The sequence below is a fragment of the Bombina bombina genome, chromosome 1, assembly GCF_027579735.1.
Source record: "Bombina bombina isolate aBomBom1 chromosome 1, aBomBom1.pri, whole genome shotgun sequence".
Taxonomy (NCBI): Eukaryota; Metazoa; Chordata; class Amphibia; order Anura; family Bombinatoridae; genus Bombina; species Bombina bombina.
The window spans coordinates 1343807561-1343833798 of NC_069499.1; the positions used below are offsets into that span (position 1 = coordinate 1343807561).

The 26238-nt window shown below is 39.5% G+C and overlaps 1 protein-coding gene across 1 annotated transcript; it reads right to left on the bottom strand.

Moving 5' to 3' along the window:
* Window positions 1-4267: 4267 nt before the first annotated feature.
* Window positions 4268-26146, bottom strand: COQ9 (coenzyme Q9). The gene is made up of 9 exons (XM_053702804.1): window positions 26019-26146; window positions 24851-25001; window positions 16338-16473; window positions 15838-15980; window positions 15129-15213; window positions 11941-12045; window positions 5949-6104; window positions 5703-5756; window positions 4268-4837 (listed from the first exon to the last, which is right to left on the bottom strand). Exons 1-9 carry the CDS (start codon window positions 26095-26097, stop codon window positions 4802-4804), a joined length of 945 nt encoding a protein of 314 aa, XP_053558779.1. The 5' UTR covers window positions 26098-26146; the 3' UTR covers window positions 4268-4801.
* Between the last annotated feature and the right edge of the window lie 92 nt (window positions 26147-26238).

The window sequence follows — 26238 nt, forward strand, 5'->3', positions numbered from 1 at the left end:
CTTCTGAAGCGTGATCATCGAACAATCAAGCGTTTCATTCAAAATAGTCAACAGGGTCGCAAGAAGCATGTGGAAAAACCAAGGCGCAAAATAACTGCCCATGAACTGAGAAAAGTCAAGCGTGCAGCTGCCAAGATGCCACTTGCCACCAGTTTGGCCATATTTCAGAGCTGCAACATCACTGGAGTGCCCAAAAGCACAAGGTGTGCAATACTCAGAGACATGGCCAAGGTAAGAAAGGCTGAAAGACGACCACCACTGAACAAGACACACAAGCTGAAATGTCAAGACTGGGCCAAGAAATATCTCAAGACTGAATTTTCTAAGGTTTTATGGACTGATGAAATGAGAGTGAGTCTTGATGGGCCCGTGGCTGGATTGGTAAAGGGCAGAGAGCTCCAGTCCGACTCAGACGCCAGCAAGGTGGAGGTGGAGTACTGGTTTGGGCTGGTATCATCAAAGATGAGCTTGTGGGGCCTTTTCGGGTTGAGGATGGAGTCAAGCTCAACTCCCAGCCCTACTGCCAGTTTCTGGAAGACCCCTTCTTCAAGCAGTGGTACAGGAAGAAGTCTGCATCCTTCAAGAAAAACATGATTTTCATGCAGGACAATGCTCCATCACACGCGTCCAAGTACTCCACAGCGTGGCTGGCAAGAAAGGGTATAAAAGAAGAAAATCTAATGACATGGCCTCCTTGTTCACCTGATCTGAACCCCATTGAGAACCTGTGGTCCATCATCAAATGTGAGATTTACAAGGAGGGAAAACAGTACACCTCTCTGAACAGTGTCTGGGAGGCTGTGGTTGCTGCTGCACGCAATGTTGATGGTGAACAGATCAAAACACTGACAGAATCCATGGATGGCAGGCTTTTGAGTGTCCTTGCAAAGAAAGGTGGCTATATTGGTCACTGATTTGTTTTTGTTTTGTTTTTGAATGTCAGAAATGTATATTTGTGAATGTTGAGATGTTATATTGGTTTCACTGGTAAAAATAAATAATTGAAATGGGTATATATTTGTTTTTTGTTAAATTGCCTAATAATTATGCACAGTAATAGTCACCTGCACACACAGATATCCCCCTAAAATAGCTATAGCTATAACTAAAAACAAACTAAAAACTACTTCCAAAACTATTCAGCTTTGATATTAATGAGTTTTTTGGGTTCATTGAGAACATGGTTGTTGTTCAATAATAAAATTAATCCTCAAAAATACAACTTGCCTAATAATTCTGCACTCCCTGTATGTATATGTGTATATATATATATATATATATATATATATATATATATATACACATACATACATATATACATATATACGAGGGTGAAAAAAAACCCCTTTTTTCAATAAACAATCTGTTTTTTATACATACACCCTCCCTTTTTTAGTTATTTCTTCAATCAAACATTCCATCCCCTTTATCTAAAAAGATTGTGTACACTGCAACAAATTATTAAGTGAGGTCACATATGTGTCAATTTTGAATGAAAACAAAGGGATTAAACTTTTTTACTTTCACAATACAATTAACAGGTTAAAAAAGTTTAGACTCCTATTTATACACACTTTTCATTTTAACTGTGTTACCTTTTAAATTACCAATTTGTAACAGCTGGGAGCCTGATTTGGATTCCACAGCTGAACACATACAAATGTATTTCTATTGGATTAAATATCTGATGACAACTTCTTTTTAGACACACAAATGTGTATAAATTGTCAACAATTGTTAATGATTGCATTCACTTTTTTTATCTGATGAAACGACCCAGTTGGGGTTGAGAAACGCGTCATAACATTAACCCCTTAATGACAACTGACGTACCAGGTACGTCATGCATTAACAACCAGTTAATGACAATAGACGTACCTGGTACGTCAGTTGTCTAAGAGAGTGCTGGAAGCGATCGCAATCGCTTCCAGCAGCTCTCAGGGTATTGCAGTGATGCCTCCATATGGAGGCATCCTGCAATACCTTTTCAGAAGACTCCGATGCAGAGAGAGCCACTCTGTGGCCCTCTCTGCACCGGTAGCGATGGTGCCGGTTCGTTGGTGGGTGGGAGCATATCAGGGAGGCGGGTGGGCGGCCCATCGCTACCCGGCATCCGGTTTCTGTAAGTGCTATGTGCACGCCGGGTGCCGGGAGCGTGCGGGGGGCGCGCGTGCGCGCGCGATTAGCTGGCCACTGACACCAATGAGAAGGGAAGAGGGGGGAAAATAGAATTAAAAAAATTAAATATATAAGGATCTGGGAGGGGGTTGGGGTATTGTGGGGGGCTGCTACACTACAGAAAACATTAAAAATTGCAAAAAAGATAAAAAAACACTTGTTTTTGGTGCAAATTGGGTACTGGCAGACAGCTGCCAGTACCCAAGATGGCGGCAATTAGGTAGGGGAGAGGGGGATCATGGAGGTTGGGGCTAAGGCAGGGGTCCATCACAGCTAAAACATTTTATTTTTTTTTATTAAAAAAAAGAAAAACTCCTTTTATTTAGTACTGGCAGACTTTCTGCCAGTACTTAAGATGGCGGGGACAATTGTGGGGTGGGGGAGGGAAGAGAACTGTTTGGGAGGGATCAGGGGGTGGGATGTGTCAGGTGGGAGGCTGATCTCTACCCTAAAGCTAAAATTAACCCTGCAAGCTCCCTACAACCTACCTAATTAACCCCTTCACTGCTGGGCATAATTTACGTGTGGTGCGCAGCAGCATTTAGTGGCCTTCTAATTACCAAAAAGCAATGCCAAAGCCATATAAGTCTGCTATTTCTGAACAAAGGGGATCCCAAAGAAGCATTTACAACCATTTGTGCCTTAATTGCAGAAGCTGTTTGTAAATAATTTCAGTGGGAAACCTAAAGTTTGTGACAAAATTTGTGAAAAAGTGAACTTTTTTTTTTATTTGATGACATTTGGCGGTGAAATGGTGGCATGAAATATACCAAAATGGGCCTAGATCAATACTTTGGGATGTCTTCTAAAAAAAAATATATACATGTCAAGGGATATTCAGGTATTCCTGACAGATATCAGGGTTCCAATGTAACTAGCGCTAATTTTGAAAAAAAGTTGTTTGGAAATAGCAATGTGCTACTTGTATTTATGGCCCTATAACTTGCAAAAAAAGTAAAGAACATGTAAACATTGGGTATTTCTAAACTCAGGACAAAATTTAGAAACTATTTAGCATAGGTGTTTTTTGGTGATTGTAGATGTGTAACAGATTTTGGGGGTCAAAGTTAGAAAAAGTGTGTTTTTTTCAATTTTTTCCTCATATTTTATATTTTTTTTATAGGAAATTATAAGATATGATGAAAATAATGGTATCCTTAGAAAGTCCATTTAATGGCGAGAAAAACGGTATATAATATGTGTGGGTACAGTAAATGAGTAAGAGGGAAATTACAGCTAAACACAAACACCGCAGAAATGTAAAAATAGCCATTGTCATTAAGGGTAAGAAAATTTAAAAATGGTCCGGTCATTAAGGGGTTAAAGCTATTATCTATATGAAGTTGTCTGTGTTGCAGTATTTCAATACTAATAGAACAACACACAGAAAGATTCTACCTTTGCAGTATTTGAAGTCCAGCCACTAGGAGGCATACATCAAGCTGGAACCAGGAAAAGTACCCTTGGAGCCTTGGTTTCCACAGTGTACTAGCCACTGCTGAGTGCTAGCCTGCTTTCACGCACTGGTCACAGTACAGTGCTACACCATTTGGTAAGCATAATACTTACTATCACCTGTACCTGCATTTCCAGACGATATCACGCTATTGTGGCGCCCTCTCTCTACTCTTTGTATTTCAACAGTTGTCCTATACTCTCTGGGATCAAGAGGAGCAGCCTGACTCTTGATGTCAGAAAGGAGGATACTTCTATCCCTTCAACCTACCACCACTATATGGACATTTTTCAGGACTGATACGGTAGACCTGTTCTACTAGATTTAAAAGTATATTACCTTGTTCAATATTTTATATATTTTTTTTTACTTTATCCCTTTTAATATCAGCGCGCTTTTTTATCCCTTCATTGGGATACGATCATCTTGACTGGAAATAATTTGCATCTTGTTAGACGTGAACTAAGCCCAGACTCCCCCCCCCCCCCTCTCCTTGGAAAGTACAGTAAAATCATTATCCTAACTGGCAATTACTGAGGAAGCCCATAAAACATTTATGCATATATCTACTGCTGGCAATTAGACTTATACCTTCTTGATCTTTATTTTTAACAAATGAATAGGATGAGACAATTGGACAAATCTTATTTTATTTCATTAACCAAAAACTCATCATATTTAGAGATATGGGCATCTTGAATAAATAACCTTTTATGATTGTGTAGGAAGCACGCAGTATCTCAGATATGGTTATTTTATGCCCCCTCCCCTACCATGTGTATTTGTTTTGTTTTTTATATTTTTCTTAAGAAGATGCAAGATTAGGGCTGTCTATAACATGTCTATTGTGTTTACCTGTCAAGAGACTATGTAGTCTACTTGACCATGTTACGCATTTTAGTCATTTACAAATTGACTAACTTTGTAAAGCTAAATTCTTAAATAAGTTATAATAAAAAAAAAAACAAGTGCTGTGATAATGCTAAAACTATGATAAAAAGAGAGACTGTAAAAAAGTACCAACCACCACATCTTAAATGTCAGCACAACAGAGTCCATATAATTTTATTACACTCAGATATGGGCACATCCCAGGCAGCTCCAGTAGAACAAAACTTAGAAATGTGAGAAGAGTTAAAATCTGGGCTGCTGATTCACATACACTTCTCACCGACGTTGGTTCAGGCCTGCAAGGTTCTTTAACTAAAAAAATCAAGATGGAAGGAAAATTAGCCATATTTAAGGCAAACTGGGAGAAGTAGTAAAACCCTGTTAGTATAAGCCAAGGAAGGGTTTGGAGATATTTTGTTTCTCTGAAAAGAAGCAAGGAATGGCCTAGCTACCATCTCTGTCAGAGAGAGGTTCATAGATGTCTGGTTTATCTTATGCCTGGCAGGGAAGGAGGGACTCAAGTATGTTTTGTTTACTTCTTGTAGGGAGGGATTAAAAGTATTTCTTCTTTGGGAATAATTTTCTTTTACAAAATAATATTGGACTATACTACAACCATAAAATATCTCTCACATGGACCCGAGAAAAACAACCTTTGCTTACTACTTTTATTGTAAACAACTGTATGTTGTTTTACTTGTTTAAAGCGATAGTAAAAACATGATTTAGAAAATTTTAGAGCATGCATTTTAAGCAACTTTCTAATTTACTCCTATTGTCAATTTTTCTTCCTTCACTTGGTATCTTTATTTAAAAAGCAGAAATGTATGTTTGTGGCTAAATGTAACTAACCAATCAGCAAGTGGAACCCGGGTTCTGAAGCAAAAATGGGCAGGCTCTTAAACATACATTAATGCTTTTCAAATAAAGATACCAAGAGAAAGAAGAAAAATTAATGAGTAAATTAGAACATTTCTTACAAATTGCATGCTCTGAATCACGAAAGAAAAAAAATTGGGTTTACTATCCCTTTAATAAAGAATAAATAAAATATTTATTCTTTGTTTCTAGTAAGGAGATATTTAGTGGTTAAAAAGGTTTTAGTTATATCCAATTTGTGTAATGGGTGTGCTAGGATTAACTGGTTTGCTCAAAAATACTCTTCATTAATCCTTACCGTAACAGCAGCTCCCATAAGTCCCTGCACAACAGCTTCTCCAGTAGAGGTTACCTACAAATAGACAACATAAATCATCATGAAAGCTTCTGAGGGGCAAACATAAACAACATAAAGAGATAAAGAAAGAAATGATGGTCCTGAAAGATACTCCTTTAATAAACACAAAAAAAACAACATGCTAACATAACATCTAATTTGTAGGTTTGTAAGCATTTAATTTTCAACCTGACCACTGATCAGTACCTGTTTCATAGAGTTTCCCATGGTCATTGCCTCAGAGATACGATTATGCAGAAAGGTCCATGTGTCCTCGAAATCAGGAGAGGAGTCCTGCAGCATAACGAGTTCAGTGGTGTTATATATACCGGCCAGCACCACCCGACGTGTGTACCAGCTGACCTATGGAAAAAAGGAAGATAGGAGGAGAGTTGTTAAAGGGACATGAAACCCCATTTTTTTCTTTCATGATTCAGATAGAGAATTCCATTTTTAAACAACATTCCAATTTACTTCTATTATCTAATTTGTTTAATTCTTTAGATAACCTTTGTTCAAGAAATAGGAATGCACATGGGTGAGCCAATCACATTAGGCATCTATTTGCAGCTAGCAATCAACAGCTACGGAGCCTATCTAGATATGCTTTTAAACAAAGGATATACAGAGAATAAGGTAAATTAGATAATATAAGTATATTAGAAAGTTGTTTAAAATAGCATGCTCTTTCTAAACCATGAAATAAAAAATGTGGGTGTCATGTCCCTTTAAGTATTAACAAAGCAACATTCCTTACAAACATCCACAATTTATTGCTGTCGGGTTATTAGACTAATGGAGAAGTGACTCTCAATACAGAACATTCTTCAAATGATATATAACTATACTACTTTGTGTGTATTAGGTTATACAGCTGTGTGACTAACCAAATAGTAGAACTGCTAGCAGATTAACCCTTGAGTATATTCCATTCTGGAGGTGAAGAATCAGTTTTATTAGTACTATATGAAAATATTAAAAGTCCACATATTTTTATTACTGCAAACACAGTTACAACAGATAATATAATTATTCAGTATTAAAAATGAATCAGCCCAGGTAATTTAAATGTTTTGTTTAAAAAAAACAAAATAAAAAAACAAAAACACGTCATACACATAAAAAAGATTATTATATAGTGTAGTGTATAATCTCCAGCATACACAAATAAAACAGGACAGCTATTTAAGGGACATAAATCTGCCATAAGAAAATGTTCTAAGGTGTTGTAAGGTACTTTAAACACACAATGGCTCCGTATTATTGTTTTCTCAGATAACATACATTTTGTATACCGAACAACAATATTTTCTGGGTGCTTAAGAGAGCTAAACACACACGGCTAGATTACGAGTTTTGCGTTAGGAGCGGTGCGGTGCTAACGAGCAGTTTTTTTCTCACCGCTCACTTACCTGCAGCGCTGGTATTACAGGTTTTTCTAAACCCGGCGTTAAAAGGCAAAAAGTGAAAGTAGAGCAAAATTGAGCTCCATACTGCACTCCAATACCAGTGCTGCTTAAGTCAGCGGTGAGCTGGTCGTACGTGCTCGTGCACGATTTCCCCATAGACATCAATTGGGAGAACCGGCTGAGAAAAAGTCTAACACCTGCAAAAAAGCAGTGTAAATCTCAGTAACGCAGCCCCATTGATTCCTATGGGGAAACACATTTTATGTTTACACCTAACACCCCAACATGAATCCCAAGTCTAAACACCCCTAATCTTACACTTATTAACCCCTAATCTGCCGCCCCGACACCTAAATTATTCTTATTAACCCCTAATCTGCCGATCCGGACATCGCTGCAACCTACATTATTCTTATTAACCCCTAATCTGCCGCCTACATTATACTTATTAACCCCTAATCTGCTGCCCCCAACATCGCCACCACCTACATTATATTTATTAACCCCTAATCTGCCGCCCCAATGTCGCCGCAACCTACCTACACTTATTAACCCCTAATCTGCCGCCCCCAACGTTGCTGCCACTATATTAACTTTATTAACCCCTAAACCTAACACCCCCTAATTGAAATATAATTTAAATAAAATTACTATCATTAACTACATTATACATATATTTAAAACTGAATACTTACCTGTAAAATAAACCCTAAGCTAGCTACAATATAACTAATAGTTACTAATAACTAATAGTTACATTGTAGCTATCTTAGGGTTTATTTTTATTTTACAGGCAAGTTTGTATTTATTTTAACTAGGTAGAATAGTTAAATAGTTATTAACTATTTAATAACTACCTAGCTAAAATAAATACAAATTTACCTGTAAAATAAAACCTAACCTAAGTTACACTAACACATAACACTACACTACAATTAAATAAATAAATTACCTACATTAAATACAATTAAATTAGCTAAATCACAAAAACAAACAAACACTAAATTACAGAAAATAAAAAACAAATTACAGATCTTTAAACGAATTACACCTAATTTAATAGCCCTATCAAAATAAAAAAAGCCCCCCCAAAATAAAAATAAAAAAACCCTAGCCTAAAGTAAACTACCAATAGCCCTTAAAAGGGCCTTTTGCAGGGCATTGCCCCAAAGAAATCAGCTCTTTTTCCTGTAAAAAAAAAATACAAATACCCCCCCCCCAACAGTAAAACCCACCACCCACACAACCAACCCCCCAAATAAAATACTAACTAAAAAAACCTAAGCTCCCCATTGCCCTGAAAAGGGCATTTGGATGGGCATTGCCCTTAAAAGGGCATTTTGCTCTATTGCAGGCCCAAACCCTAATCTAAAAAATAAACCCACCCAATACATCCTTAAAAAAATCCTAACACTAACCCCCGAAGATTCACTTACCGGGAGAAGTCTTCATCCAAGCGGCAAGATGTCCTCAACGAAGCAGGCTGAAGTGGTCCTCCAGATGGGCAGAAGTCTTCATCCAGACGGCATCTTCTATCTTCATCCTTCCGGCGCGGAGCGGGTCCATCTTCAAGACATCCGACGCGGAGCATCCTCTTCAAACGACGGCTTCTTCGTAATGAATATCTCTTTAAGTGACGTCTTTCAAGATGGCGTCCCTTAGATTCCGATTTGCTGACAGAATTCTATCAGCTAATCGGAATTAAGGTAAAAAAAATCCTATTGGCTGATTGGATCAGCCAATAGGATTGAACTTCAATCCTATTGGCTGATCAAATCAGCCAATAGGATTGAGCTTGCATTCTATTGGCTGTTCCAAACAGCCAATAGAATGCAAGCTCAATTCTATTGGCTGATCCTATCAGCCAATAGGATTTTTTCTACCTTAATTCAGATTGGCTGATAGAATTCTATCAGCCAATCGGAATCTAAGGGACGCCATCTTGGATGACATCACTTAAAGAGATATTCATTATGAAGAAGCCGTCGTTTGAAGAGGATGCTCCGCGTCGGATGTCTTGAAGATGGATCCGCTCCGCGCCGGAAGGATGAAGATAGAAGATGCCGTCTGGATGAAGACTTCTGCCCGTCTGGAGGACCACTTCTGCCGGCTTCGTGGAGGACATCTTGCCGCTTGGATGAAGACTTCTCCCGGTAAGTGAATCTTCGGGGGTTAGTGTTAGGATTTTTTAAGTGTGTATTGGGTGAGTTTATTTTTTAGATTAGGGTTTGGGCCTGCAATAGAGCTAAATGCCCTTTTAAGGGCAATGGGTAGCTTAGGTTTTTTTAGTTAGTATTTTAATTGGGGGGTTGGTTGGGTGGGTGGTGGGTTTTACTGTTGGGGAGTGTTTGTATTTTTTTTTTAACATGAAAAATAGCCGATTTCTTTTAAGGGCTATTGATAGTTTAGGCTAGGGTTTTTTTTTTTTTTTTTTTTGATAGGGCTATTAGATTAGGTGTAATTAGTTTAAAGATCTGTAATTTGTTTTTTATTTTCTGTAATTTAGTGTTTGTTTGTTTTTGTGATTTAGCTAATTTAATTTATTTAATTGTAGTGTAGTGTTAGGTGTTATTGTAACTTAGGTTAGGTTTTATTTTACAGGTAAATTTGTATTTATTTAAGCTAGGTAGTTATTAAATAGTTAATAACTATTCTACATAGTTAAAATAAATACAAACTTGCCTGTAAAATAAAAATAAATCCTAAAATAGCTATAATGTAACTATTAGTTATATTGTAGCTGGCTTAGGGTTTATTTTACAGGCAAGTATTTAGTTTTAAATAGGAATAATGTAGTTAATGATAGTAATTTTATTTAGATTTATTTAAATTATATTTAAGTTAGGGGGTGTTCGGGTTAGACTTAGGTTTAGGGGTTAAAAATTTAATATAGTGGCGGCGACGTTGGGACGGCAAATTAGGGGTTAATAAATGTAGGTAGGTGGCGGCGATGTTGGGGGCAGCAGATTAGGGGTTAATAAATATAATGTAGGTTGCGACGATGTCCGGAGTGGAAGATTAGGGGTTAAAAATTTTATTATAGTGTTTGCGATGCGGGAAGGTTTAGGGGTTAATAGGTAGTTTATGGGTGTTAGTGTACTTTTTAGCACTTTAGTTATGAGTTTTATGCTACGGCGTTGTAGTGTAAAACTCATAACTACTGACTTTAAAATGCTTTAGGGATCTTGTCGGTATAGAGTGTACCGCTCCCTTTTTGGCCTCCCAGGACAGACTCGTAATACTGGCGCTATGGAAGTCCCATAGAAAAAAGGGCTTACGAAGTTTACGTAAGTCGGTTAGCGGTAAGGCCAAAAAAGTGTGTAGGGCCCCCTAAACCTGCAAGACTCGTAATAGCAGCGGTAGTGAAAAAGCAGCGTTAGGACCTGTTAACGCTGCTTTTTTAACTTACCGCAAAACTCGAAATCTAGCCGACAGTTTCCATAATTTAGTATTGCAATTTAACCCACAAGGGTGAAACACATTGTTAAAGGCAGCTTCATATCAGCAATTAGCTACTGTTCCTGCCAGTAAGACAATCAGGGTGTCATCCATATGTGCGTAGCTGCCATTCACTGGTCATGTTCGGCAGTGTACCATGAGTTACACAGAGTTATAAGCAAGAATGTGCAATAAGAAAATGAGAAAACTGCACTTTAGAACATTCTTTTGTTGCTGCTTTATTTCCCCTTTTGTAGAGCGCTATCAGATTCTGCAGCGCTATGAGCCAATTGTGACAAACACCCTTATGGTTAATTAATAATAAAAACTTATTCTGTGTGGCACCTAAAAATAAATTTACAAGGTGTTAAAAAAAAAAAACTCATATAAAGTCTGAAACAAAATTTTAAGAGATGTATATATATATATATATATATATATATATATATATATATATATATATAATTAACATTGTCTTTCCTAAAATAATTTTTATAATAGAAATGCCCTTAAAATAATTCAAATTGTAGTAGTTAAAAGCCACCAAAGAAAACAGTTTATACACACGGATCACTCTCTATCATATACCGGATGCACAAAGATAATACAAAATGCTTTACTATTATAGACTCTGCTTTGACCCTTCTTTAGTGGCATTTTCTGGATTTTATTCCTACCAACTGAATTAAGTTAAGGACATTCTTTGAGGGATTACAAGATTCTTACATATTTCTTAGGAAATACAAGGAATATATATATATATATATATATATATATATATATATATATATATATATATATATATATATATATATATATATATATATATATATATATATATATATATATATATATATCCAGCACTCACTCTCATAAGACACAGCTGCCGGGGTGCACCTCAAAATCCTCCTGTATGTAGTAAATTTAATCCAGAAGGCACTCTCCGCTTAAAAATACCCTTTTATAAAGTGGTTATTAAAGGGTATTTTTAAGCGGAGAGTGCGTTTTGGATTAAATTTGATATAGATTATTATATTACATATATATTACATTAGTAAAGGAAAAAAAGACAATGTAACATTTTAAATACTTCTTAGCGCTTACTGAAGGCTCTCACCTTGATAATCCCTTAAAATATTTCTAGTATTTCATAAGTGGTTTACACAATCAAATGCTAAAAGCTATTAAGTTCACAGCTTTTAAACGCAATTAATTTTCTGTTTTGAAGAGCAAATATATTCTGATGACATGTAAAGCTGTGATTGGGCAAACGTCATCACTATAAACAAATTCACCAAACTCAGAAGGCAGAGCAGTGAATGGCCCAAGTTTTAGAAGCACACACAACTCACATCAGTAGATTGGTCTCCTGCATAATGCCAGATATCATCCACCATCGCAGTGAGAAGCTTTAAGCTTGAAGGAATATTATTTGGGAGAAGGAGGAGTCCTAAAGCCTGCCAAAAAAACAATACAAATGATGAATAAAAGTTAACTGATGCACCTAAAAAATAAAAAGACATATCACCTACTACCAACTCACCATAGAGGTAGCTAATTCAAACAGTCATCCCACACACCATGCAAAGGCATGTTCCATCCAATGCAGACACTGTGTACAAACATGCTCTGATACGGGCATCTCACACACTGTGCACATGCATGCTCCACTGATACAGGAACCACACACACCGTGCACAGGCACACAGGTGTGCTCTATCCAATACTGGCATCCCCCACACCGTGTACAAACATGCTCTGATACAGGCATCACACACACCATGCCGAGCCCAGGCATGCTCCATCCGATACAGGCAGCACACACACACCGTGCCCAGGCATGCTCCATCCGATACAGGCAGCACACACACACCGTGCCCAGGCATGCTCCATCCGATACAGGCAGCACACACACACCGTGCCCAGGCATGCTCCATCCGATACAGGCAGCACACACACACCGTACCCAGGCATGCTCCATCCGATACAGGCAGCACACACACACCCTGCCCAGGCATGCTCCATCCGATACAGGCAGCACACACACACTGTGCCCAGGCATGCTCCATCCGATACAGGCACCACACACCGTGCCCAGGCATGCTCCATCCGATACAGGCACCACACACTGTGCCCAGGCATGCTCCATCCGATACAGGCACCACACACTGTGCCCAGGCATGCTCCGTCCGATACAGGCACCACACACCGTGCCCAGGCATGCTCCGTCCGATACAGGCACCACACACCGTGCCCAGGCATGCTCCATCCGATACAGGCACCACACACCGTGCCCAGGCATGCTCCATCCGATACAGGCACCACACACCGTGCCCAGGAATGCTCCATCCGATACAGGCACCACACACCGTGCCCAGGCATGCTCCATCCGATACAGGCACCACACACCGTGCCCAGGCATGCTCCATCCGATACAGGCACCACACACCGTGCCGAGGCAGGCTCCATCCGATACAGGCACCACACACCGTGCCCAGGCATGCTCCATCCGATACAGGCACCACACACCGTGCCCAGGCATGCTCCATCCGATACAGGCACCACACACCGTGCCCAGGCATGCTCCATCCGATACAGGCACCACACACCGTGCCCAGGCATGCTCCATCCGATACAGGCACCACACACCGTGCCCAGGCATGCTCCATCCGATACAGGCACCACACACCGTGCCCAGGCATGCTCCATCCGATACAGGCACCACACACCGTGCCCAGGCATGCTCCATCCGATACAGGCACCACACACCGTGCCCAGGCATGCTCCATCCGATACAGGCACCACACACCGTGCCCAGGCATGCTCCATCCGATACAGGCACCACACACCGTGCCCAGGCATGCTCCATCCGATACAGGCACCACACACCGTGTCCAGGCATGCTCCATCCGATACAGGCACCACACACCGTGCCCAGGCATGCTCCATCCGATACAGGCACCACACACCGTGCCCAGGCATGCTCCATCCGATACAGGCACCACACACCGTGCCCAGGCATGCTCCATCCGATACAGGCACCACACACCGTGCCCAGGCATGCTCCATCCGATACAGGCACCACACACACACCGTGCCGAGGAATGCTATCTAATAATGGCATCCCACACACACACCGTGCCCAGGCATGCTCCATCTGATACAGGCACCACACACCGTGCCCAGGCATGTTCCATCCGATACAGGCACCACACACTGTGCCCAGGCATGCTCCATCCGATACAGGCACCACACACCGTGCCCAGGCATGCTCCATCCGATACAGGCACCACACACCGTGCCCAGACATGCTCCATCCGATACAGGCACCACACACCGTGCCCAGGCATGCTCCATCCGATACAGGCACCACACACCGTGCCCAGGCATGCTCCATCCGATACAGGCACCACACACCGTGCCCAGGCATGCTCCATCCGATACAGGCACCACACACCGTGCCCAGGCATGCTCCATCCGATACAGGCACCACACACCGTGCCCAGGCATGCTCCATCCGATACAGGCACCACACACACACACCGTGACCAGGCATGCTCCATCCGATACAGGCACCACACACACACCGTGCCCAAGCATGATCCATCCGATACAGGCACCACACACACACCGTGTCCAGGCATGATCCATCCCATACAGGCACTAAACACACACCGTGCCCAGGCACGATCCATCCCATACAGGCACCACACACCGTGCCCAGGCATGCTATATAATAATGGCATCCAACACAATGTGCACAGATGAGCTCCATCAGACATAGGTCTCACACACACTGTGCTACAATTTAAACATCCCACATAACATGAACAGGTGAGCTCCATTTGATACAAGCATCCCACATACGGTGCACAGGAGCGTTCTATATGATACAAGCATCCCACACCGCCCAAAGGTGCATTGCATCTAATACAGACAACCCTCGAACTACGCACAGACGCATTCTAGCCCATACAAGCATCCCAAACATCTTGTAGCTGTGCTTTAATCCAAAACAGGCATCGCATACAGTGTGCATAACACACACAACAGCAAGTAAAACACATCTAATAGCAAGCTATGCTTAAACACTTGCTCTGTGAAATAGTGATCACTCAGGGTCCTGTCTTATTTCTCTACTACAGCCATTCACAAAGAATGTTCCTCCCACATGTACAAGCAGAATGCACTACCACCAAATGAACAGGTAGTACTTTAAAGCAAGAAAGACCATGAAGTATGTTTGTCCACGTTGGGCCATCTCAGGAAGGTATGGTTAAAAGTTTGTAAGCACTGAGAGCATGGGGTTCAAATATGGATTACCCAAAGAAAAACCCTAGGGTGGTGTAAATATAAGTGTTTTGCTTTGTTATGAGCAGCCCTATAAGCTTTCTCTGCCAATAAACACTGATATTTTTTGTGTAATATGTACGGAGTATTTTCTTACGTAGGACAAACAAACCATGAAGTACAAGACGTCCCCTTTGTATACCGCTAAAAAGGTTTTTACAGATGTCAGCTGTAGAGTTTTGTGCTATACCTGTGGCCATTTTTCGATGTATGGAATTTGCATTCGGAGCCGAGCTTCAATAGCATCTTTCAGGAAACTAGCAATAGGCTTCTTCCTGTCACAAAGCAGACATTATTTCACCAGATGTAAGCCGCAGTGTATAACTGACAAATCTAGGACTGTGTTATTTGTCAATACATATTTTAGATTCAAGTTTTATGTTCTCTCTAAAGTAAAATGAATGCATAGGAAAATAAAACAAACAATGGACATCTATAATCAAATCTGTGCTGAATCTATTAAAAGAGGCAAAGGATTTGATTGGAGAATTGTATCTGATTTTATGTCATTTTCTTAATATTTGCTGGGACATATTTCTTTAAATATTCCTTATCAAGGTCAGCCACCATAGTTGATATTTTTACACACAAGCGGACTGTTAATTTTTTTTTTTTTTTTGCTGACTGAGTATTTACCTTTTAAATGTAGCACCGTAAGCCTGGGCCATGTTTATGTATGAAAAACTATAACCCGTAACTGCCAACATTTAACACAAGAATGACCCAAGTAAAATAATATTGTTGTACATAATACATGTAAAATAAGGAATTTCTGTCTTCACTACAGAAAGAATCACTGAGTTACACAACCCAGACACACAATTGTATATTTCTGTTAAGTGAAACCAGCCATGCATCCCAGGGTTTCAGGCTTATGTAGATATGTTCTGTGCACTCACTCAGCATTGCCCAGCTGGACCAGCTTATGTTCCTCCTCAAGAAGCTCCGACAGACACGCATTACACTGGGACACAAAGTGCAAGACCAACTCACTGCCTCCATCTTCAAACATCCCAGCTGCTGCAGAGGACAGATCTAGGGACTGGGGAACAGTGGGAGAGAATAATGAATAAAAAGAGAAACAAAAACAGTGAGAGGTAACGGGAGGAGTTAAGACAGTTTGGAGATAAAGAGCAACCATGAGTGAAGAAAAAAGTGTGAGGGTTAAAAAGTTGGGTGCAGTGAGAATTGTTGGGGGAAGAAGACAGAGTTGATGAGGTTATTGTAGGTAATTACTGAGGAAAAATGACAGGGAAGGGGAAGAGTGCAGAAAAACTGACAATAGACAATAAAATAATGTGCAAGTGAGAGCAGAAAACAAAAATGGAGACTAGGAGTAAGGCTATTGTATATTTGCAGCTCACTGAAAATAGTAAACAGATACAAGACGACCAGTTACCTTAGCACCTTCAGCAATAGCCTCAGCAGACCAGTCATATTCTGGTACATACTGCAGAGCTGCTGTGAGGATGCGTTCCTGGATTTGCTCTTCACTCTCATAACCTTCTGATTCTTCTCCTCCCTGGTCAGTGTATCTAGGAACAAGGCAAACTGTCACCTCAGCTAACGACTTTCCCAATATCCTTACTTGTACAGTCAAGTGCATAATAACTGTGCAGCATTTCAGGGGTTTCTTGAGCACACCTAGGACCCAATGATCCAAACGTTACCAGATGTAAGAGGCAAAAAATATGCTGAAAATGGCAGGGGCTGTCCTCAGGAAATTCTCTAAATAAAAGGGGCTATCCATGAGAGTTGCAGGATGCCTCCCAAAATTAAATACTGCAGTCAATGCATATTAGATAAGCCTGTTTCTTTCATGTAATTAGCAAGAGTCCATGAGCTAGTGACGTATGGGATATACATTCCTACCAGGAGGGGCAAAGTTTCCCAAACCTCAAAATGCCTATAAATACACCCCTCACCACACCCACAAATCAGTTTTACAAACTTTGCCTCCTATGGAGGTGGTGAAGTACGTTTGTGCTAGATTCTACGTTGATATGCGCTCCGCAGCAGGCTGGAGCCCGGTTTTCCTCTCAGCGTGCAGTGAATGTCAGAGGGATGTGAGGAGAGTATTGCCTATTTGAATTCAATGATCTCCTTCTATGGGGTCTATTTCATAGGTTCTCTGTTATCGGTCGTAGAGATTCATCTCTTACCTCCCTTTTCAGATCGACGATATACTCTTATTTATATACCATTACCTCTGCTGATTTTCGTTTCAGTACTGGTTTGGCTTTCTACAACATGTAGATGAGTGTCCTGGGGTAAGTAAGTCTTATTTTCTGTGACACTCTAAAGCTATGGTTGGGCACTTTTTTATAAAGTTCTAAATATATGTATTCAAACATTTATTTGCCTTGACTCAGGATGTTCAACATTCCTTATTTCAGACAGTCAGTTTCATATTTGGGATAATGCATATGAATAAATCAATTTTTTTCTTACCTTAAAATTTGACTTTTTCCCTGTGGGCTGTTAGGCTCGCGGGGGCTGAAAATGCTTTATTTTATTGCGTCATTCTTGGCGCAAAATTTTTTTTTCTGTTTCCGGCGTCGTACGTGTCGCCGGAAGTTGCGTCATTTTTGACGTTCTTTTGCGCCAAAGTGTCGGCGTTCCGGATGCGGCGTCATTTTTGGCGCCAAAAGCATTTAGGCGCCAAATAATGTGGGCGTCATTTTTGGCGCTAAAAAAATATGGGCGTCACTATTGTCTCCACATTATTTAAGTCTCATTATTTATTGCTTCTGGTTGCTAGAAGCTTGTTCACTGGCATTTTTTCCCATTCCTGAAACTGTCATTTAAGGAATTTGATCAATTTTGCTTTATATGTTGTTTTTTCTATTACATATTGCAAGATGTCCCACGTTGAAACTGAGTCAGAAGATACTTCTGGAAAATCGCTGCCTGGTGCTGGAGCTACCAAAGCTAAGTGTATCTGCTGTAAACTTATGGTATCTGTTCCTCCAGCTGTTGTTTGTACTGTTTGTCATGACAAACTTGTTAATGCAGATAATATTTCCTTTAGTACTGTTACATTACCTGTTGCTGTTCCGTCAACATCTAATACTCAGAGTGTTCCTGATAACATAAGAGATTTTGTTTCTAAATCCATTAAGAAGGCTATGTCTGTTATTCCTCCTTCTAGTAAACGTAAAAAGTCTTTTAAAACTTCTCATTTTTCAGATGAATTTTTAAATGAACATCATCATTCTGATTCTGATAATGGTTCTTCTGGTTCAGAGGATTCTGTCTCAGAGGTTGATGCTGATAAATCTTCATATTTATTTAAAATGGAATTTATTTGTTCTTTACTTAAAGAAGTCCTAATTGCATTAGAAATTGAGGATTCTGGTCCTCTTGATACTAAATCTAAACGTTTAGATAAGGTTTTTAAATCAGTTTTTCCTGTCCCTAGTGCTATTTCTGAAGTAATTTCCAGGGAATGGAATAATTTGGGTAATTCATTTACTCCTTCTAAACGTTTTAAGCAATTATATCCTGTGCCATCTGACAGATTAGAGTTTTGGTTGATGGGGCTGTCTCTACTCTTGCTAAGCGTACTACTATTCCTACGGCAGATGGTACTTCCTTTAAGGATCCTTTAGATAGGAAAATTGAATCCTTTCTAAGAAAAGCTTACTTGTATTCAGGTAATCTTCTTAGACCTGCTATATCTTTAGCGGATGTTGCTGCAGCTTCAACTTTTTGGTTAGAAGCTTTAGCGCAACAAGTAACAGATCATAATTCTCATAGCATTATTATTCTTCTTCAACATGCTAATAATTTTATTTGTGATGCCATCTTTGATATCATTAGAGTTGATGTCAGGTATATGTCTCTAGCTATTTTAGCTAGAAGAGCTTTATGGCTTAAAACTTGGAATGCTGATATGTCTTCTAAGTCTACTCTGCTTTCCCTTTCTTTCCAGGGTAATAAATTGTTTGGTTCTCAGTTGGATTCTATTATCTCAACTGTTACTGGAGGGAAAGGAACTTTTTTACCACAGGATAAAAAATCTAAAGGTAAATTTAGGTCTAATAATCGTTTTCGTTCCTTTCGTCACAACAAGGAACAAAAACCTGATCCTTCATCCTCAGGAGCGGTATCAGTTTGGAAACCATCTCCAGTCTGGAATAAATCCAAGCCTTTTAGAAAATCAAAGCCAGCTCCTAAGTCCACATGAAGGTGCGGCCCTCATTCCAGCTCAGCTGGTAGGGGGCAGATTACGTTTTTTCAAAGAAATTTGGATCAATTCCGTTCACAATCTTTGGATTCAGAACATTGTTTCAGAAGGGTACAGAATTGGCTTCAAGATAAGGCCTCCTGCAAAGAGATTTTTTATTTCCCGTGTCCCAGTAAACCCAGCGAAGGCTCAAGCATTTCTGAAATGTGTTTCAGATCTAGAGTTGGCTGGAGTAATTATGCCAGTTCCAGTTCTGGAACAGGGACTGGGGTTTTATTCAAATCTCTTCATTGTACCAAAGAAGGAGAGTTCCTTCAGACCAGTTCTGGATCTAAAAATATTGAATCGTTATGTAAGGATACCAACATTCAAAATGGTAACTGTAAGGACTATCCTGCCTTTTGTTCAGCAAGGGCATTATATGTCTACAATAGATTTACAGGATGCATATCTGCATATTCCGATTCATCCAGATCACTATCAGTTTCTGAGATTCTCTTTCCTAGACAAGCATTACCAGTTTGTGGCTCTGCCGTTTGGCCTAGCTATAGCTCCAAGAATTTTTACGAAGGTTCTCTGTGCCCTTCTGTCTGTAATCAGAGAACAGGGTATTGTGGTATTTCCTTATTTGGACGATATCTTGGTACTTGCTCAGTCTTTACATTTAGCAGAATCTCATACGAGTCGACTTGTGTTGTTTCTTCAACATCATGGTTGGAGGATCAATTTACCAAAAAGTTCATTGATTCCTCAGACACAGGTAACCTTTTTAGGTTTCCAGATAGATTCAGTGTCCATGACTCTATCTTTGACAGACAAGAGACGTCTAAAATTGATATCAGCTTGTCGAAACCTTCAGTCACAATCATTCCCTTCGGTAGCCTTATGCATGGAAATTCTAGGTCTTATGACTGCTGCATCGGACGCGATCCCCTTTGCTCGTTTTCACATGCGGCCTCTTCAGCTCTGTATGCTGAACCAGTGGTGCAGGGATTACACAAAGATATCTCAATTAATATCTTTAAAACCGATTGTTCGACACTCTCTGACGTGGTGGACAGATCACCATCGTTTAGTTCAGGGGGCTTCTTTTGTTCTTCCGACCTGGACTGTAATTTCAACAGATGCAAGTCTTACAGGTTGGGGAGCTGTGTGGGGGTCTCTGACAGCACAAGGGTTTTGGGAATCTCAGGAGGTGAGATTACCGATCAATATTTTGGAACTCCGTGCAATTTTCAGAGCTCTTCAGTCTTGGCCTCTTCTAAAGAGAGAATTGTTCATTTGTTTTCAGACAGACAATGTCACAACTGTGGCATACATCAATCATCAAGGAGGGACTCACAGTCCTCTGGCTATGAAAGAAGTATCTCGAATTCTGGTATGGGCGGAATCCAGCTCCTGTCTAGTTTCTGCGGTTCATATCCCAGGTATAGACAATTGGGAAGCGGATTATCTCAGTCGCCAAACGTTACATCCGGGCGAATGGTCTCTTCACCCAGAGGTATTTCTTCAGATTGTTCAAATGTGGGGACTTCCAGAAATAGATTTGATGGCCTCTCATCTAAACAATAAACTTCCCAGGTATCTGTCCAGATCCACGGATCCTCAAGCAGTAGCAGTGGATGCATTGTCACTTCCTTGGAAGTATCATCCTGCCTATATCTTTCTGCCTCTAGTTCTTCTTCCAAGAGTAATCTCCAAGATTCTGAAGGAATGCTTGTTTGTTCTGCTGGTAGCTCCAGCATGGCCTCACAGGTTTTGGTATGCGGATCTTGTCCGGATGGCCTCTTGCCAACCGTGGACTCTTCCGTTAAGGCCAGACCTTCTGTCGCAAGGTCCTTTTTTCCATCAGGATCTCAAATCCTTAAATTTAAAGGTATGGAGATTGAACGCTTCATTCTTAGTCAAATAGGTTTCTCTGACTCTGTGATTAATACTATGTTACAGGCTAGTAAATCTGTATCTAGGGAGATATATTATAGAGTCTGGAAGACTTATATTTCTTGGTGTCTTTCTCATCATTTTTCCTGGCATTCTTTTAGAATTCCGAGAATTTTACAGTTTCTTCAGGATGGTTTGGATAAAGGTTTGTCTGCAAGTTCCTTGAAAGGACAAATCTCTGCTCTTTCTGTTCTTTTTCACAGAAAGATTGCTAATCTTCCTGATATTCATTGTTTTGTACAAGCTTTGGTTCGTATAAATCCTGTCATTAAGTCAATTTCTCCTCCTTGGAGTTTGAATTTGGTTCTGAGGGCTCTTCAAGCTCCTCCGTTTGAACCTATGCATTCATTGGACATTAAATTACTTTCTTGGAAAGTTTTGTTCCTTTTGGCCATCTCTTCTGCCAGAAGAGTTTCTGAATTATCTGCTCTTTCTTGTGAGTCTCCTTTTCTGATTTTTCACCAGGATAAGGCGGTGTTGCGAACTTCTTTTAAATTTTTACCTAAGGTTGTGAATTCCAACAACATTAGTAGAGAAATTGTGGTTCCTTCATTATGTCCTAATCCTAAGAATTCTAAGGAGAAATCATTGCATTCTTTGGATGTAGTTAGAGCTTTGAAATATTATGTTGAAGCTACTAAGAATTTCCGTAAGACTTCTAGTCTATTTGTTATCTTTTCTGGTTCTAGGAAAGGTCAGAAGGCCTCTGCCATTTCTTTGGCATCTTGGTTGAAATCTTTAATTCATCATGCTTATGTCGAGTCGGGTAAAACTCCGCCTCAAAGGATTACAGCTCATTGTACTAGGTCAGTTTCTACTTCCTGGGCGTTTAGGAATGAAGCTTCGGTTGATCAGATTTGCAAAGCAGCAACTTGGTCTTCTTTGCATACTTTTACTAAATTCTACCATTTTGATGTGTTTTCTTCTTCTGAAGCTGTCTTTGGTAGAAAAGTACTTCAGGCAGCTGTTTCAGTTTGAATCTTCTGCTTATATTTTCAGTTTTTTTCTTTATAAGATTTAAACTTTATTTTTGGGTGTGGATTTTTTTCAGCGGAATTGGCTGTCTTTATTTTATCCCTCCCTCTCTAGTGACTCTTGCGTGGAAGATCCACATCTTGGGTAGTCATTATCCCATACGTCACTAGCTCATGGACTCTTGCTAATTACATGAAAGAAAACATAATTTATGTAAGAACTTACCTGATAAATTCATTTCTTTCATATTAGCAAGAGTCCATGAGGCCCACCCTTTTTTTGTGGTGGTTATGATTTTTTTTGTATAAAGCACAATTATTCCAATTCCTTATATTTATGCTTCGCGCTTTTTTTCTTATCACCCCACTTCTTGGCTATTCGTTAAACTGATTTGTGGGTGTGGTGAGGGGTGTATTTATAGGCATTTTGAGGTTTGGGAAACTTTGCCCCTCCTGGTAGGAAAGTATATATCCCATACGTCACTAGCTCATGGACTCTTGCTAATATGAAAGAAATGAATTTATCAGGTAAGTTCTTACATAAATTATGTTTTTCAGCATATATTTTCCTAAATTTGCCTCTATTTTAGTATGCAGGTGTTTTGCTTTTAGGGTAATAAGTGAGATCTGAAGGGGTAAAATGTTTAGAGACGACACCAGATCTGGTGGTGAAATTTCAGCTACTCCCATGGAATGCCCCAGTTCAGCCCACTAGTTGAGGCAGGGAAACTCATTTTACAATTTTTTTTTTTATTATTATAAATACATTTCAATGTGTTTGTCTGCATAAGCAGTGTAGTTGTATTATAAATTTTACTGCGTATCTTATATAGATTTTTTTCCTGCGTAAATTCAATATGAATTTTAAGTTTTCCAAAAAGCATGGAAACATTTGTGTTATGGTTTTTAAGGAAATTTAAAGTGATGGTAAACTTGACATGTTTTAAAATCAGGTCCGGAATCTAAGTGATATTTTACAGGGACTTTAATTCATCACTTCTAATAAAAATGTGCTGTAACTCACTTTTTAATCTAGCTGTGCCATTCTAATACCCCGTGCTCCGGCTGCCCACTTCAAAACTTATATTTTTGGTGAGGTAATGTTTTGAACTGTTCTCAAATCAGTGCTCTAGCTACAAAAAAAAGTGCTGTATGGTACCTCTAAAATATTGCTTAGATACCGGACCTGATTTTAAAACGTGAAGTTTACCATAACTTTAACAATACAAATTTTACTGCATTTTTTTTAGTTTTTTGTTTTTGTTTTTGTTACAGACGGCACAAACAAATACTATTGAACACCAGTAATTTCTCACAAAATATTATCGCAGTAACCCAACATGCCAATGTTAACCCCTTAATGACCACAATGTACCCTGTATGTCACTGGTCGTTAAGGGTTTTTTCAGGACATAATAGCACAAGTCTAGCAAGAACATGCTATTAATGCCCTCCCTCCAGCAGGCTTTGTGGAATAGAGAAGTCTCAACGCTGGTGGCAAGACCACGCTATAAAACAATCAAGTCCCAAAAAAAGGCTAGCGACATACAGGGTACGTTGCTGGTCCTTAAGGGGTTAAATACAATTCCCACAATTACCTACAAGAATATTCTCAAACCCTCATATTTTTAAATGATATAAATCTTATGCCTTATACATTGATTACCTTTTCAGAGTTAAAAAAAAAGAAAAAAAAGTTAGCAGTTATGTACATCACAAAAATATAAAGTCGCATAACCAGGATGAAAATAGAGGAAATGACAAACTTTTAAACAATAATGGCCATATCTATTTATGATATTATGGCTAGCTACAGTGCCAAATCTGCTTTACTGGGAACTCTGTTTCAGTAAATCAAATCTTGGTATTAATAATCCAATCTGGATAAATACCCAGAATGTACCAAAAATATTCTGAATGAAGTAGACTTTATCTTGCAAATCAAGCACGCTGGATAAAATGTAAAAACGTTAAACTGAGTATTGTGCGTCTATAGTTAAAAGTAGAATGGAGTTTTGTTTATCAACTACAGCTGAAAATTAAAAGGACATTGTACACTAGATTTTTTTAATACCTTGAAATGTCCTCTATGCAAAAAAGAAAAAAAAAGTTACTCTAACATCTCTTTAAGGATTTACCTCCTGGAACTGACGAGTAGTTCAATTTTATTAAAGGGACATAAATCAGTATGAAATAACAGACGTTTCTAAATATATAATGCAGCCAACGCTTACCTGCAAAAGGGTTTCTGTTTTAACCCCCATTAATTCAAGCATCGTTTTGTTTGCAGCAAGCTTCCCCCTGGGCATTTCCATATATGAAACATGCTATCCAGCCAGGTCATAGCTTCTGCAGAATGCACAGTAGTGGGCAGTCACATGGCACCTGACTAAAGCAGTGCACAGTATTATGCTGAAGCTTTCACAAAGCATGTGACATTATCCCCATGGAAACAATCAAGTCTCTTATATACGATAGAAGTACCTGCTGTCCTTCCTCAACCCCCCCTTGCGTGCAAAGGTAATTATCCTAATATGCACACTTTGTTATATGATAGCACAAAGTTTGGACAAGAACACTGATAAGGGGGGTGGAGCAGGCTACACTTGGCAACATTAAAGCGTAAGTAATTTAGCCGATTTTTTTTAATTTTTATTAAAATACTTAAACACTTTTTTTTCCCCACACACTGTTTTACCTCAGTTGACCCTTTTATACTATAAACATAACCAAAAATGTTTTATGGCACTTTAAATTCAACATATAAAGGGATCCTGCTGGTTTAAAAATAGACAGAAATTACTATACCTGGGTGGAGGTGGGGAGTGGCTTTGTGTCTCATCAAATTCTGGAGACTCACTTTGAGTAAAAGAAGAGGGCGGCTTCTTTTCTTCTGATGTCCTCAGTGCTGGTGAACACCAAAAAGTGCGAGGACAGCAAACTGATGGTTTTGTTGGAACTGGAAAATAAATGCACTGTCTGTAAAGGATTACTGATGTGGCCTATACAACTTGGTCATCAATCACCAAGAATTCAGCCCAAATCCAAGAACCAGATGATCTAAAGCTCTCAGGTCTGGTGAGATTATCCAAGTCTCATCAGCAATGCAAGGTCGCTGAAATGAGTTTAAAAGGGCACGTTTTAGCTTGAGAGTGGTTTCTCTAGATATGCAGCTTCTGGGTGGGAAGGACATTACAAAATAATGCTCAAAAAGTACGAGTTAAAAGGGACAGTAAAGTCAAAATTAAAAAATGATACAGATAGAGCATGCAATAATAATCAATTTTCCAATTGACTTGTATTATCACATTTGCTTTTCTCTCTTGTTATTCTTTATCGAAGAGTAAACCCAGGTAGGCTGAAAGGAGCTTAGGAGTCTGCACATGTCTATAGCAGTCTAGGGCAGGAGAATTTGCAACATTGTATAACACTGCAATAAACAATGTTGCAAACAATGCTACTAGATGGCTAGACACGTGCACTCTCCTGCAATCACTTAGGATTACTCTTTAATAAAGGATACCAAAAGAACTAAGCAAAATATATTAAAATTGCATGCTGTTTACATCATTAAATGTTTCATTTTGACGTTACTGTCCCTTTAAACAATAGTGAAATTGCACTGTCTCTGCTCAAGTTTGTAGAGACTGAAATTCTTACACATTCCTATGAAAAAAAGTCAGTCTCACTTTGCTCCACCCCTTCATAACTGTCACTAAGGTAATCCTCCTATTTAGGAAATAAATACCTGTACCTCAGTATTCAACAGTATTATAATGCGAGAAATGACAGGATCTCTCGGTGAACAGATTATACAGGAGTCTCACAAAATACACATTACACTAGTGATTCTTAGCGAACTTTAATTTGTCCCATGTCTTTGTAAGTTATTTGCCTTAGATATAACACGTATGCCTAACCGTTTATGTCTCATTCTTTGTCATTTTTACTTTCCTCAGACTCCCGTATTGCTCACCAAGCCTATGCCGCCCCCACACCCGAATGACCTGCCGTCCGCCCGCTGCTCCCAGCGCCCTTGCCACCAATGCCGCCATTTTGGAAGCTGGCAGCAGAGGGCGTGTGGTGGCTTCAATTCTGCCACTGAGAGGGCGCGGCTAAGAACAATAATGGGTGTAAACCTCTGTTTCTGCTTCGTATAGTTATTTCAAACTGAGGGCGTGGCTAAGAAGGATGAC